Source organism: Lepidochelys olivacea, assembly GCF_965140295.1.
Source record: "Lepidochelys olivacea isolate rLepOli2 genome assembly, chromosome: 6".
NCBI classification, from domain to species: domain Eukaryota; kingdom Metazoa; phylum Chordata; order Testudines; family Cheloniidae; genus Lepidochelys; species Lepidochelys olivacea.
The window spans coordinates 98,347,446-98,364,528 of NC_140416.1; the positions used below are offsets into that span (position 1 = coordinate 98,347,446).

At 43.9% G+C, this 17,083-nt stretch overlaps 1 protein-coding gene across 1 annotated transcript in view; it reads right to left on the reverse strand.

Moving 5' to 3' along the window:
• Positions 1 to 17,083, reverse strand: part of GPR68 (G protein-coupled receptor 68) — a 36,628-nt gene continuing 19,545 nt past the window's right edge. Inside the window, exon 2 of the mRNA XM_084632671.1 lies at positions 1 to 3,905. Within this exon, the coding sequence (XP_084488797.1) occupies positions 2,666 to 3,763 (1,098 nt within the window). The 5' untranslated portion in view covers positions 3,764 to 3,905 and the 3' untranslated portion in view covers positions 1 to 2,665. The remainder of the gene's footprint in view (positions 3,906 to 17,083) is intronic.

Sequence of the window (17,083 nt, forward strand, 5' to 3'; positions counted from 1 at the left end):
CTTTTCAGCAAGGTGATCACAGAGTTTGACAGCTTTTTCATAAAGTCAATACATGGACAAACAATCATGAATTAAAGACCATTATGGCAAATTCACACCACTAACATTATCTTATTTCAGCCAGTCCAGTCATCAGAAAAGCAGCTTCCCCATGACTAGCGCTATACTGAGCCAGTAATATATACACGTGATCTAAGCTAAACTGACCTAGCGTATATTTTCCCTGCCCTATGTCAAGGCCCAGGTTACTCAAGGGAACTAAAGATAGGTTTCAGAGTAGCAGCCGTGTTAGTCTGTATTCACAAAAAGAAAAGGAGTACTTGTGGCACCTTAGAGACTAACCAATTTATTTGAGCATAAGCTTTCGTGAGCTACAGCTCACTTCATCGGATGCATTCAGTGAAAAATACAGTGAGGAGATTTATATACACACAGAACATGAAAAAATGGGTGTTATCATACACACTGTAAGGAGAGTGATCACTTAAGATGAGCTATTGCCAGCAGGAGAGCGGGGGGACGGGGGACCTTTTGTGGTGATAATCAAGGTGGGCCATTTCCAGCAGTTAACAGGAACGTCTGAGGAACAGTTGGGGGGGGGAATAAACATGGGGAAATAGTTTTAGTTTGTGTAATGACCCATCCATTCCCAGTCTCTATTCAAGCCTAAGTTAATTGTGTCCAGTTTTCCAATTCAGCAGTCTCTCATTGGAGTCTGTTTTTGAAGTCTTTTTGTTGTAATATTGCGACTTTTAGGTCTGTAATCGAGTGACCAGAGAGATTGAAGTGTTCTCCAACTGGTTTATGAATGTTATAATTCTTGACATCTGATTTGTGTCCATTTATTCTTTTACGTAGAGACTGTCCAGTTTGACCAATGTACATGGCAGAGGGGCATTGATATATGCCATCATGTACCAGGATGGCATATATCACATTGGTAGATGTGCAGGTGAACGAGCCTCTGATAGTGTGGCTGATGTGATTAGGTCCTATGATGGTGTCCCCTGAATAGATATGTGGACACAGTTGGCAACGGGCTTTGCTGCAAGGATAGGTTCCTGGGTTAGTGGTTCTGGTGTGTGGTTGCTGGTGAGTACTTGCTTCAGGTTGGGGGGCTGTCTGTAGGCAAGGACTGGCCTGTCTCCCAAGATTTGTGAGAGTGATGGGTCATCCTTCAGGATAGGTTGTAGATCCTTGATGATGCGTTGGAGAGGTTTTAGTTGGGGGCTGAAGGTGATGGCTAGTGGTGTTCTGTTATTTTCTTTGTTGGGCCTGTCCTGTAGTAGGTGACTTCTGGCTCTGTCAATTTGTTTCTTCATTTCAGCAGGTGGGTATTGTAGTTGTAAGAATGCTTGATAGAGATCTTGTAGGTGTTTGTCTCTGTCTGAGGGGCTGGAGCAAATGCAGTTTTATCGTAGAGCTTAGCTGTAGATGATGGATCGTGTGGTGTGGTCTGGGTGAAAGCTGGAGGCATGTAGGTAGGAATAGCAGTTAGTAGGTTTCCAGTATAGGGTGGTGTTTATGTGACCATCGCTTATTAGCACCGTCGCGTCCAGGAAGTGGATCTCTTGTGTAGACTGGTCCAGGCTGATGTTGATGGTGGGATGGAAATTGTTGAAATCATGGTGGAATTCCTCAAGGGCTTCTTTTCCATGGGTCCAGATGATGAAGATATCATCAATATAGCACAAGTAGAGTAGGGGCATTAGGGGACGAGAACGGAGGAAGCATTGTTCTAAGTCAGCCATAAAAATGTTGGCATACTGTGGGGCCATGCAGGTACCCATAGCAGTGCCGCTGATTTGAAGGTATACATTGTCCCCAAATGTGAAATAGTTATGGGTGAGGACAAAGTCACAAGGTTCAGCCACCAGGTTTGCCATGACATTATCGGGGATACTGTTCCTGACGGCTTGTAGTCCATCTTTGTGTGGAATTTGGTGTAGAGGGCTTCTACATTGTCTGGCTATGTAGACTCCCTCCTCAGGCCCTACGCTACCAGCACTCCCAGCTATCTTCGAGACACCACTGACTTCCTGAGGAAACTACAATCCATTGGTGATCTTCCTGAAAACACCATCCTAGCCACTATGGATGTAGAAGCCCTTTACACCAACATTAAATCTCCTTACTGTATTTTCCACTGAATGCATCCGATGAAGTGCAGTGGGGGAGGTTTAGATTGGATATTAGGAAAAACTTTTTCACTAAGAGGGTGGTGAAACACTGGAATGCGTTACCTAGGGAGGTGGTAGAATCTCCTTCCTTAGAGGTTTTTAAGGTCAGGCTTGACAAAGCCCTGGCTGGGATGATTTAACTGGGAATTGATCCTGCTTCGAGCAGGGGGTTGGACTAGATGACCTTCTGGGGTCCCTTCCAACCCTGATATTCTATGATTCTATGATTCTAAGTGAGCTGTAGCTCACGAAAGCTTATGCTCAAATAAATTGGTTAGTCTCTAAGGTGCCACAAGTACTCCTTTTCTTCAAGGGAACTAAGGAATTTCCCCTGTGGAAAGAGTATCAGCTCAGCCCTGCTTACAGTACTGATGAGTTATTAAGCTCTTTAGAATGTAAAGCAGTTGCAATACGTTTATAAACCAAAGACTGAAGCCCAAACTTAGACCTGGAAACTTTAGATCAGTCTCCCTTTCTAATGGGTGCTAAAGTCTGTCTATACTGGCGATGGAAAAGTCTTTCATTTCATTAACAGTATGTAGTTTGTTTAATAACTCTGGCTCTTCATCCGCTAGTACACTGCTGCTTTTTCTGAGGATTTCTGGAGTTTTCAGCTGGTAGGATACCTTGGTTTTAGTCTTTAAACATCTTAAGCATGTTAAACTGGAGTCTCTCATTTTGACAAAATTCTGGTAGGTGCTCTCACTGGAAAAGCAGTACAATACTGGGTCAGCAACACAGTTAAAACTAGTCAACAAGAGAGAAAAGTGATAAATGTTAAAGATTTTCCCTGCAAACATGCAGTTTTTCTCAAACAAGCTGCGAATTATCAACAGGATGTGGTATGGTCCAAAGCAAACCAAGAAAATGACAACTGTGCTTGAAACCAGACGTTTAATTTGGATTTTTGTGTTCTTTTGAGTGCCATGGCTCTTGCAGACAACTCGTAAAATGCCACAGTAAGAAAAGAGCAGTAGGAAGAAGGGGAAAAGGAAGCCAGCAAAGAAGCGATAATAATTGATGTTGTGCTCCCAATTTTTGATGGGATAATGTTCAAAGCATATTGTATGACTCTCTGCATCCTTACTAATTTCAGCTTTCTTAAAGAAAAACCAGCTCATCAGAATTTCCTTGCCCCAGATTATGATGCTCACCACCACAGCAGCCTTTATTGTTCGAAACTGATAGAAACGAAAAGGATGTACCACTGCTAGATAGCGGTCAATGGAGATGCAGCAGAGGAAGCCCACACTGATGTAGATATTCTCATACAGGAGTATGCCACAGATTTTGCACAGATCTGTGTCATAGGTCCAGTTGTCATGCTGCAAAACGTACTGGAGCCAGAAGGGCAAAGAGAAGATGTAGAACAGGTCTGCTATAGTCAAATTGCACAGATAGATCCCCAGTTCATTTTTGGCCCTGATCTGTAGGTATCCATAGTACAGCGAGAGGCAGTTAGCTGGGAGACCTACTACAAAGACAAATATGTATATAGTGGGGGATAAAGTCTGGTGTATGCTGTGATTAATGATGCAGTCAGTAGAATTATTCTCAGTCGCATTCTGTAGAAAATCCTGCATCTTCTAGCAGTGACCATACATCTATCATCAGAGTCCCAAAGAGGGAGATGTAAATTTTAATTTCATCCCGTTTCAGAAGTTACTCATTTCTTCCACTCTGTCTTCCTACTGAGGTGGCTGTCTGCCTTAGGATCCTAGCGACCTGAAAGTAAAACATATGAAAGTTCTTATGAGAAATATCACTGAAAAATAGTATCATTTTCAATAAACTTAATTGTCCTAGCCCTGAGCTGTCTCAAGTTCTCTAACACAAGACCTGCCACAGAAATCTCATAATTTCGGAATTCTAAATACATGAATATATTTCAGAGTAGCAGCCATGTTAGTCTGTATTCGCAAAAAGAAAAGGAGTACTTGTGGCACCTTAGAGACTAACCAATTTATCTGAGCATAAGCTTTCGTGAGCTACCGCTCACTTCATCAGATGCATAAAGTGGAAAATGCAGTGAGGATTTTTTATACACACAGACCATGAAAAAATGGGTGTTTATCACTTCAAAAGGCTTTATCTCCCCCCCACCCCACTCTGATGCTGGTAATAGCTTATCTAAAGTGATCACTCTCCTTACAATGTGTATGATAATCAAGGTGGGCCATTTCCAGCACAAATCCAGGGTTTAACCTCACAACCGTGCTATCAGATAAGGAAATATCTCCATTTTACAGATGAGGCACAGACATATTAAGTTAGTTGCTCAGGATAACATGCTTCCTGAGGCAGAGTAGTGAATAGAGTCCTATTCAAACTTCCTTATAGGGCACTGCAGCTATAGCAATTTAATTTCCTGAACAAAATGTACTGACTCTGCAATTCCTGCAAGGAAATTGCACTTTTCAAGCAGTCTCTCCTGCACAGACAGTTCCAAAGCTGCTTTTCCCTATCGAAAGACTTGCAGGGAAAGATTTCCAGAAACCTTTAAAAATCTCTAATAATAGCGTATCCATTGTCTCTGCCCTGCAAGATATTCCATTGCAGATCTGCTTAATTACAATGGATCCTCAAAAAAAAAAAAAAACAGTCTGCTGCAAGTTTCACTTTGTACATCACCACTGTACGTGGGTATAAATATGTTCTGCTAAGGAACACTTTTATAATCCAGAGCTCTAGCCCTACAAGCCTTGTCTACACGACACAGTTTTACAGTGTTTGAACATGGTTGTGAAGAGCTGACTACAGTTTAGCAGTCAGTGCAGACCACAGTAAATTGCACTCAGCATCAGGTAGCTAACTGATTAAATCCTGATCTCCACCAACCATTAAATCATAGTCAGCATTTGGTCATCTAACATGATTGTTCACAGGTGTGTTCAACCACAGTAAAAGTAGGCTTCAATGTAGATGTTCAGAGGTGAAGGCCCTTGTGAATATAACCCTTTTTATATGGTGTATTTTTCCTAAAGCTCAAATTAATATTAGGCAGTTCAAAAAAATGCCAGCATTCTAAAGGAGAGTAGAAATGGTCTTTACAGCTTCTGCATGTTTCCTCTCCCTGTTTGATTTCAACCTAATTGTATTGTTGTTTGTTTCCTTTCATCTCTCTGCAGTGTCAGGTTGTATGACCCCTCCCAACATAATACAACAAACAACAAAAAATACTATCCTTTTCTACAGCAATTGCCCCAAACACTGCCGCAGTTGTATTGTGCACTGCAGTGTTTGAGAATGTTACCGTAGAATTTTTTTAATGCTTTTTATAAAAGGAATTGTAGTCTTTTTCAAGATAATGGGCTACAGTCCTTTAAAGGGGACCTACAAAGAAGTTTGAAGAATTTTACTTCTATATGTGATGAAGGTGATTGGTAGTGGTTTTCCCCCCAGACTAAAAACATTGACCTAGTCCTGCAAAGATTTATGCATGTTTCACTTTACTCACTGTGGAGTAGTCCCCCTGAAGTCACAGCAATGTCAAGCATAAACATGTCTGTCTTTGAAAGATTGTGCTTGTTTTTTTCTTTTGCTTCCCTCCCCTTCCCATCAGGAATATCAGGCCTGGTCTTGCTAGAGGCTTTCTTAGGGATCTCAAATATGTTCAATGTGAGCCCTTACATCCTGTGTGAAGGGGTGGGCATCTTGAGTGCTTAATAAAGGCATCCAGTCACTACAGAGCCTTCCCAGGGAGACAAGACCAAAACCAACGGACCTAGTTACTTGAGTAAGGTTTAGTTATGTGACTGCAAGACTGGGCCTTAAATTCTAACTAATTGGTCTGTGTGCTTGTTTGGATGACCTACATACCAGGAAGGCAGCATGAGCAAGGACACACATATTGTGATGCTATTTTTAGACCTTTCCCCTAAACAAGATTGGGGTGCAAAATAGTGGTCCTATGGTGCAGAAGGACTGGTCAGGAGCTAGTCTTTCTCTGAGACTCACCAGGATGCACTGCAGTGGGTGTGAGGCTGTGACACTCAGTACAGAAACATGGCTTCTTGTGTATATTTCACATGGGTAGTTAGAACCCTCAATCCCATTTTCCCTAATCACAATAATACCATTTTACCATTAGGACAGCACATCCCTGAATTATTTGCCTAATCTCGGGTTTTCACTTTTAAGCAGTTATATCGCTAATTTTATGTTTTAAAGGATACCTATCGGGAAGTAAAATAATCTTTCATGCAACTTTCATTTAAATGATGATCGTTGAAGAATGCAACTTTGGTTAACATGTAACAGATTCAACAAGGTTTGAATCACCTCTGAGGTGAAGGAGGACCCTGGATCTCCCCGTCAGCGGGTGGGAGCACCTTCACGCTATTCCACTCAGTAATCAGAAACATGAGACACTGGGCTGAATCCTTCTTACCTTTCTCATACCAACTAATTTCATTGACCGAAGCTAGTTTTGTGTTAGACAAGCAGTATCCAGCGAAGTGCAGAGAGTTTAGGCTCCTGCTTGGCGTTCTCATACAAAACTGTGCGCCTCCACTGTGGACAGTGTCACAATTATTTTATGCATTAATCAAGTGTGGCAGAAGAAAGGCTCTTTGAAGGGAACAAGTCACAAGTATCAATGATTTGGTTTGAAGTTTGCTCTTCATTAAAGCAAACTTCATAAATCTTCTCCCATAGAATAAAAAGTGTGCAAATGTACTACCAAAGTCTTTAACTGTTATCCAGTTTATAACTCCACAGTGAATGTAGATTGCACTGAGACAAAAATCAGACACAATCCGTATTTGTAAAGTGCTTTGCAAATGGTACTTTTCCTCCAAGGAACTCAAAATATTATTATTATAATATCAGTACTACTCCATATGAAAATCAAATCCCGTAAGTATGAGAAAACCCCAAGTTGGTTGGGTTTGTTTTCTGGAATCCTTCAAAATGGAGGGCAGTATGAAGGCCACAGCAAAAGTTTTTTTGGAACAATATTGTTCTAATACAATTTAAACTTACATGTGATGGCCACAAGGTTTCCTGCTACTGTATGAAGTGCATTGCCTCCCAGAAGTGCTGGAGTATGTTATCTGGGTGGGGAAGGAGAGGAAATTAATTTCTATAAAATTCTTTGCCCTGTTACAGCTAAAATATATATTTGAGCCCCTTTTAAGGTTTTAATCTCTTTTTCACTTAACATAGGGTTCAAATATGGGGAAAATCTCAGAAGTCCAGCTGGGTGGCTGCACAGTAGCTGCTATGTATTGGTCTACTTGTGTGAGGTAGCAGTGAGCCTGGAGGATTCCTCCAGTACTTCTGTCATGCTGCCCGGAGTGGCTGATGACCATGAGTGCCAACTTCAGGGCAGACTGTCAAGAAGCAAGGTAGAGACCCCAAACTGGTTGTATGCTCTATAATTAGATTTCACCGATCTGGTAACAAGTGTGAACTCCTAAAACACTGTAACAGTCTTACCATGGAGTTACAGATAGTGCCTTTGGGCATTCCAGTCTATTTTGCCACCCAGGCAAGATGGACTTAGTGATAGTTGGTCGCTATACACCAAAGATCACAAAATATTCAGGTTGCTTCCAGTCACAAGAGACCAGTCACGTACCTCAGGTCAATTTGTACCTCAGATCTCACACCAAAAATAATGCTTGTAGCCAATCCTATAGTAAATTATCTAAGGATTTATTAACTAAGAGTAAGGAAGGAGCTAAAATTCAGCCAGCAGAAAAGACAGAAACTGCTAAGAAGCAAGGACACTGACAACTGTAAACAATTAATAAGCTTATATGGTCAATGCCCACCCAGTAAATCAGTTCTTAGAACAGAATAAACCAGAGGTGGGCAAACTTTTTGGCCCGAGGGCCACATCTGGTGGGGAAATTGCTTGCAGGGCCAGGGCAGGGGGTTGGGGTGTAGGGGTGGAGTGTAGGGGGTGGGAGGGGGTGTGGTGTGCAGGAAGGGGCTAAGGGCAAGGGGTTGGGGCAGAGGAGGGGTGCAGGATGTATGAGGGAGCTCAGGGAAGGGGGTTAGGGTGCAGGAGGGGTGTGGAGTGCAGGAGGGGGCACAGGTCAGGGGGTTGAGGTGCAGAAGGGGTGCAGGAGGTGGCAGGGGGCTCAGGGCAGGGAGTTGGGGTACTGGGGGGTGCCAGATGCATCAGGGGGCTCAGGGCAGGGAGTTGGGGTGTGCGGTGCTGCAGGGGGCTTAGGGCAGGGAGTTGGGGGGCAGGGTGTAGGAGGAGTTTGGGCTCCAGCCCGGCGCCGCTTACCTAGAGCAGCTCCGGGGTGGCAGTGGAGCGCACCAGGGCCAGGACAGGCTCCCTGCCTGCCTGCCCGCCCTGGCCCAGCCCCACACTGTGCCACTCCGGGAAGCAGTCAGCACCATGTCCCTGTGGCCCCTGGGGGTGCAGGGGTGGGGGAGGCGAAGAGGTCTCTGCGTGTTTCCCTCACTTGTGCATACCTCCCCTGAAGCTCCCATTGGCCATGGTACCCCATTCCTGGCCAATGGGAGCTTTGGGGGAGGTACCCACAGGCAAGAGCAGAGTGCGGCGCTCTCTGCCGCCCCACCCCCACGGGCTGCAGGGGCATGGTGTGGCCGCTTCCCGGAGCGGCGTGGAGCCCACAGCCGTGGCAATCCCGCAGGCCGGATCCAAAGCCCCGAGGGGCCGGATCTGGCCCACAGGCCGTAGTTTGCCCACCCCTGGAATAAACCAGTGCCAGTGTTCCCTTGGCCCATCTTCAAATGACCACTCTGTGGTCAGGGACAGGTAAAAACAGAGTGGCTCATAATACTTATAAGTACACTCCTCTCAGCACAAAGGAAATGAGGGGCTTACTGAAAAATCTCCCTAATCTAAAGCCCAAAGACCCAAATTTAAAAAGAATAAGCCAAATGGTTACCACCTATATGATACATCCCAGGGATCTTTATATTTTAACATAAGCTAAATACCCCGATCTATCATGGGCCAAAATCCCTACAAAAGGACACAAACAGCGTTTGGGCCTCTGTTAAGTTTAAATCTGAAAATAATATGACCCTTGCCTGCACTGGGTTTAAGGAAGCCATCCAAGAAGCCTTGGGGAATGGAGCCAGTAACTGGGGACTGATCGTGGGCAAAAACAAGCCTGCGGCTCAATACTGTAAAAAAAACTGGGAGATGTATTCCAGCAATGCAGGCCCTGCAGACCCCCAAAAAACTAATCAGGCATTTTAAAAAATGTTAAAGGAAGGTTTTAACACCCACCTGCAAACAGCCCTTAATTTGGGAGTGAACCCAGGCTCTGATTATGAATCCATCTGTACATGGGCCTCTAAATGCGAAGCCAAACAGGCCAAAAAAAAAAAAAGCGAGTAGACTGCAGATGCAAGGCCTAAAAGCCTAGTCAGAGACAGAATCACAGCCAGTTGAATCCCTGCAGCACCTCACTGCCCTTTCAATGTGCCCACTGCCTCCCCCGCCCCACCTCCCAGTGTTTTGTGTGCGGAGAGACCGGACATTGGGCAGGTGGATGCCCAAGCCAAGTAGCCCTGGGCAACTGGCCTCAACCAGTATCTCAACAAGCTGCCAACCCTTACTCACACCTAAGCAAAAAGGAAATGGCCAGGCTTTTAAATTCCATGACCCGCTAGGATCCAGCGGCCCCTCATTGCCTGTCAGTACTACTGATGCAGATATAAATCCCTCAAGGCCACACTTACAAGCATGGATAAGGGGCCAGCCATGCACAATTCTCGTGGACACGGAAGCATCTGTTTCCATTACTGACCTCCCCCTCCCTGCTGCTAAACAGTATATTACTATTTCAGGAGTAGGAGGTGCACAACTCATGGCTTATAAAAACTATCCTGTTCTTGTCAAATCTAATCTGTTCTTCTATGCAGCTTCAAATGCAAAGGGGACTATTCTGGGCATGGACACGCTCTGCGACCTTGCAGCAATTCTCAATCTTGCTCAAAGTTACATTGACTAATAAACTTATGTGTACTTACATCATCCTCCTCTGCAATGATACATCCCTCTCTTTTGTTGCAATTGCAAAATCTGTGGCTCTTACTTGGGATACATCTAACCCTTTTCAAGAATTATGTTCCAGGTTCCCCTCTGTTTGGGCCGAAAATAAGCTGTCTTGCAGTTCAATGCCTGCTCATCTTTGCCCACCCATCCAGGTTACCAGTCAATTCCCTCCACCTACCAAGCAATATCCTCTCAAACCTGAGGCCGTAAATGCGGCAGGTAACATTATTCACTCTTTACTTCAGCCAGGCATACTGGTTCCTTGTAGAAGTGCACCCTCTTAAGCCCAGGACCCTCCAGAAACCCCCTCTTGGGCAGACATACAGGAGGGAGAACAGGTCCTGGTAAAACATACAACTCCAGGGTACTTCAGTCAAAATACTCCGGCCTGCACATGGTATTGGCCATTACAAATACCTCTGTAAAAGTGAAAGAAATTCCAACATGGGTCCATAAAACGAAAATTAAAATGTACAAATACATTAATTTTGTTTATATTGTATCCTTTTAGATAACACATGTAACTCCCCACGTTAATCCTCCTAGCAAACATACCTGATGCAGCCTCCTGGGACCTGCCCTTGGTACATGCTACAAAGCTGGCCAGTACATGCAACTCCCTACAAAAGACAGTGGTGAACGGGTAAAGAAACCAGACACTTGGCTTACCCCCAGACCAGACCACCTGGGACCTATTGTGGTTACAGCTCACCTCCAAAAACATCCAGGCTCCAAGGTCTCAATCCGACTACCACAGCCCAGGAGCAGTCTTCGGCTCTGTCAGGGTTCCCTCCCCACTCTGAACTCTAGGGTACAGACATGGGGACCCGCATGAAAGATCCCCTAAGCTTATTTCTACCAGCTTAGGTTAAAAACTCCCCAAGGCACAAATTCTCCCTTGTACCTTGGATTAGGTAACGCTGCCACCACCAAGTGATTTAGACAAACTCAGGGAAAGGACCACTTGGAGTTCCTATTCCCCCCTAATATCCCCCCAAGCCCCCGCATCCCCTTTCCTGGGAAGGCTTGAGAATAAACAAGATGAGCAGAGACCAACCTTGGGTTTTTTTAGGGGACAAAAAAAAAAACCCCAATCAGATTCTAGAAGAAACAGAACTTTATTAGAAAGAAAAAAGGTAAAAGAAGCACCTCTGTAAAATTAAATGGAATATAATCTTACAGGGCAATCAGATTAAAAAACACAGAGGATTTCCCTCTGGGCCAAACTTTAAAGTTACAAAAAGAAAAACCAGGAATAAACCTTCCTCTCAGCACAGAGAAAATCACAAGCCAAAACAAAAATAAGCTAATGCATTCCCTTGCTAGTCCTTACTAATTTTAATGGAGTTGGATTGCTTGCTTCCTTGATCTGTGTCCGGCAAGCACCCAGACAGGGCTGGCTCTAGCGTTTTTGCCGCCCCAAGCAGCAAAAAAAACAACACAAAAAACCTTGCCGCCGAACACAGAGGCAGAGTGATGGTGCGGCCGCCAAATTGCCGCTGGCAACTGAGGAAGAGTCATGTCCCCGCTGCCAAATTGTCACCGAGCACGAAATGCGCTGTGATGGAGCGGCCGCCAAATTGTCGCCGCCCCAGAGCCTGACATGCTGCCGTCCCTTTTCATTTGCCTCCCCAGGCACCTGCTTGGTTCGCTGGTGCCTGGAGCCAGCCCTGCACCCAGAACAGACAGACCAAAACCTTTCTCTCCCCCTCCCCGCAGATTTGAAAATATCTTGTCCCCTTATTGGTCCTTTTGGTCAGGTGCCAGCCAGGTTACCTGAGCTTCTTAACCCTTTACAGGTGAAAGGATTTTGTGCTCTGGCCAGGAGGGATTTTATAGTACTGTATACAGGAAGGTTGTTACCCTTCCCTTTATATTTATGACAGACTCCCTACCTGCATTTCACCGGATCTGGACTGTAACTGGGTATTTAGATTCAGGGGCTGTGGACACACACATATAGGACCCCCCAATTTCGGGATGCAAGGTCATACAATTATTGGGTCAAAGGCCAAACTACCCAAGCCCTTAAGCATACCAACACCGGGTTCTCTTATGCTCTGACTGCAATTAATGTAGCCATAAAGAATTTTTACAAAATCATTTAAAAAAACCTCAAATGCTATAGTCAACCTGGCCAAGTCACAAGCTAAAGGTCATGCTTGTGATATGCTGGCTCGTGATCTGTTTAACATTGCAAAAATAAAAAAAACATGTTAAATGTATGCCTGGGTTTTCCCCCATCCCATACCCTTTCTTCACCCACCCTTGCCCACATTGCAGGCATCTCTACTCAACTAATAGTAGACTCTCTACTTCCTCCAGACTCACCCTTCTCCTTTAGGTATCCCTAAATTTCCTTCTTGTGCATCCCTCTGTTATTCCTATTTATGTGTTTCCTTCCTCTTTCCATTTAAATCTATTAAATATGTAGCTAATAATATGGTGTACAAAGTAAGGCTGTTTGGATACTTGACACCATCCCTTGACAATGCTACACTAATGACAACCTTGAACTGTGGCACAAAAACAAACAGTTACATCGTGTGTTCCTGTTCTACCCTTTGTCCTTTAACCTCATCCTCTTTTGTTATCATGCATGTCCTTCCTCTTGCGGATGGTGAAGTTGCTGTACAAGTATCCACTACTCAGTGGTGTTTCATCACTGCTGCATCTTATTACATGTACGGACCATTACAGTGCCAGGCAAACGCTTCCATGTGCCTGCAAATTACTGACTCATTTACCCTAGGTGATGTGCACCTCCCCGGCCATGTGTTCACTGGAATGACAACAGCTCCTCAGTGGTACAACAATCTATACCTGGGCAATACACCAGTTCAACTGGCCAAGGAGCTACTTCTCAAAGTGGTCCTGGCTGCTGCGTCTGCATTTACCACCATTCATAACCATGTCACCAAAGGTCGCATTCAAGTCCAGCTCTCCAATCAAACCATCACCCAACTGGAAGATCCTGTTCATAATGCATCCTACAGCCCCATCTCTTGGTTGACAATTGTCAAAATAGCTGCCACTGCTTCTATATTTGTGTTAATAACCTCTCTTGTCATGTGTGGGTACTTTAAACACACTTAAAAATCTTACTATGTTTCCTCCCTTTACCCTCTTCCCCCAATTCTCCTCTCCCTCCCCCCTCCCTCGGGCAACCCTAAAACAAATCATATATATCAAAGTATTTAAAGTATTGACTTTATCTCACTTAAAAGTTCAATTTGTCAAAAAAAGGGAATTGTCAGGAAGGAATTCAGCCAGCAAAAAAACCGAAAAACTGCTAAAAAGCAAGGACACTAACAACTGTAAAAAAATAATAAGCTTATATGGTCAATGCCTGCCCAGTAACTTAGTTCTTAAAACAGAATAAACCCTCACTTCACAGCCCACCAAATATCTGTAAGCACTCTTCCCTATCCCCTCCCCACCCCACCTCCTTCCCCTGCAAGGTAGCCATAAATGCTTAATGCAATAGGATGACCTCTATACATATGTAATGTTCCTATTTTTATCTTTGTTTAGGGTTCTCTCTTAATTTGTAACAATGTCTGTCTCTGTATATACAAATAAATGCAAATAAATGAATAAAAAAATGTGTATAGCTGGCCACTATAGCACCATATTTTTAAAGTTGCTTGTCAGTCTTCCCAATACCATAAATAAACCCCCTTCAGTATTGTCCGTGCCTGCCTGATTCTTGGGAAAAAGAAATGAGAGAGTTATTATAAGGTTAAAGCAAGCAAACAAATATACACAAATGAGTTACAGTCTATGGTTTCCAAAAGATGACAGAGTTGTAGTCATCTGTCCGCTCTGACCCTGTGGGTGATCCTGGGGATCTCTGCTTGTTTCATCACTCCCGGCAAAAGAGATGAAAAATTTTCTTCACAGCTATTTTTCTTTCTTTCTTCCAGAATTCAAGCTGAGGGGACGAGCCCTTTTTCATGTAGCTCTTCATGGGTGTGAAGGGGGCAATTAAAGTCTATGTATTGTGATGTCCCACAATGGCCCATTTAGTTTTGATAGGCCTTCTTGATGGTCAGAAGATGATCCTTCCTAACTGGGTTCACAGCAGTGCTTAATTTGTGACCCAGCACCTTTGAGCTTGCCCTGTCAGTTATGAAAGTAAAAAAATTGCTTCAGCCCCAGCACCTTTTTACAGATTACAGATTAAGCCCTGGTTCACAGTTAGAAAGCAAAAACTTAAATATTACTATTAAAGATATTATAAGTGAGATTAATGCATATGACAACTTATAACAATGTGTTTAGACTTTATGAAATGCTTGTAAATTCAATACCTGTCTTAACTATACTAACACATGGATGAAGCAGACTAGTTTCCAACGCTTAATTTATCAGTGCTTGGCAGCCAACGTAAAGTAGAGCAGCCCCAAGGCCAGGGGCCAGATGGCTCAAGGATCGAGGAGGCATAAAGGTTGTTTAAATCCACTATTTTCCCTCTTCCTCCCTCTATCCTTCAAATGCACAATGCATAGCTCAGCTGTAGCCCAGGATCTGGTCCAGAGTATAATATGCATTTTTTCAAAATAAATAATGCTAAAATAACTGCCTGTCATAACGAGAGCTCTTTTTTGGTTTTAGCTCACTAATCTGGATGCTTTTAGAGAAGGCGGTGGAGAAGAACTTTTTAAAAGAGTACTCTGGTGTTATGAAACTGACAAATAACTCTCTTGTAAAATGTGTCAGAAAAGCTAGAATTGAAGGGAACAACAATAAGAAGTTAAGGCAAAGAGAGTCTGAGCCAACCCAGACAGCAGAAGAAATTTAAAAAAAGAGAGAAATGAGTAAATTGCTCTGTAAAAACTGCGTGTGGTGCAACTAAACGCAATGTCTAACCAGAAGATAGTCACTGATCTACTACCTACACCAATTAGGGATGGTAACAGACAAGCACATTTTTCTTAAGATAGCTTAAAAAAACAAAATAGCAGCAGCTGCGTCCTTTTTCAGAGCTATGATCTGTAACAGCGGCAGCATCTTCCAGCTATTCTATGGCCGCAATCCAGGCAAATTACTTATCACACTGATCATCTGGTGGTTTCCTCTCCTGTCTCTACTCACCCTATTGCACTATGTCTCCTTTTAATAGACTCATCTCAGAGACCAATTCTCCAAAGGTGGGAAAGACAGAAGTAGACTCTCCTCAACATCTGAAGATCCCCCAATCACTCCTCCTGTTCCTGATTTAAACACAACACAAAGACAAACATTCACTACTCACTCTCACACCTGCAAGAGGTTCTTTCCTCTCCAATCTCTCCATATCCTAACTGCAGCCAAAAAATGTAGTGCCTTCCCAAGGCAGTTAAACTGTAAAAAAAAAAAAAAAAAACCATACAAAACTGCAACACTATGTCTGTGCCAAGCACGGTCTGCTGGTGATGGTATAGGAAACAATATAACAGCCTTCACAAACTCAAACCGAGTAATAACATGTAGCTAGAGTGGGTCCTTTGGTTTGAATGACTCATTACAGGAAATCCCTCTACACTCTGGCCCACACCTTCAGTAGCGGGATCATAGGGCCCTACTCCAAAGAGCCTTCCTTAGGCACGTATGAAGTTTGCACTCAGCCCTTCTCACACACAAGACACTTATTTCCATGAACAGCTTGGGTAGTAGGATGTGCCTTTGTGCACACAGTGGGTTGACTTTGTGGCACTGGCTCTCTTGATCTCTAATCTGCCTCTACCCTTGTCACACAGCAAAGACAGACTTGAATCATTGTCCTTTATAGCAGGAGATGAGCCAAGGTACATGTTTTAGATCAAAACTTCCCCAAAGCTTGAGGTTGTTTATATTTGGGACTTTGGTTCAGCCCATTGTTTTGATAAATGTCAGACATGAAGTTCACTTCCAAATTTAAGGTGTGAAGGGACCACCAGATCATCTAGTCTGAGCTCCTGCACATATCACAGGTCACCAACACCACCCAGTACCTGCACACTGCACCCAACAACTGAAATTAGCAAAGTATTACAACCCTCAGAAGACTACGCTACTGTGGACCATAGGCAGAGAATCGGAGGGAAAAAGCACACAAGTGCCAGCAGGCCCTGCAATGGCAGGGAACTGATTAAATGAGATATACCCAGATGATCCTGGCAAGCAACCCACATCCCATGCAGTGGAGGAAAGCAAAATCCCTCAAGGTCCCTGCCAATCTGACATGGAAGGAAATTCCTTCCCAGCCCCACATATGGTCATCAGTTAGACCCTGAGCATGGAAGCAAGGAGCAAGTACCTGAGAGAGTATTCTCAGTACAATCTCAAAGCACCAGCCCTCTCCATCCAGTAAACCATCCCCAGCAATGGCCTAAATTTTGGGGATTCTTGTATCCCAGATATTAGTTTTGGCTCCTGGTGACTGGGGAACAGACTGGATGAGTAGCCTAGTGGAGGGAGACTAGAATGGGGGCCCCAGAGGAGACTGGGAATGGAAGCTGGGGGCAGGGGAGGGAAGAGAAAGAGATTAGGACCATTAGAACACACTCCTCTCCAGAAACTGGAATAGAATCCAAGTTTCCTGATTTACCACATTGCTCCTTTGTCAGCAAACATCTCTGAGATCCACTGGTAAGGTGGTGTATCTCATGCCCCTTGAGTGCTGTTCCACACTGAGGATGACAACATATTATTTCTATCAGTTACTCCATTAGGTAAAGTGGCAGAGGTCTGGGCAATGGATCTAAAGGTTCCAATCCTGCTGATGACCTATGTGGCACCATATTGACATCCACATGATGCAATTTCTGGGTTTTTTTTTGGTTTGTTTTTATAAAAACTTTGTGAGTTACACACAGAAACTACTTTTAAAGAACATTAACGTTCCAAAATTGAGCACTCAAAAGTTAAGAAATGGCAGGATGAAGGTTGC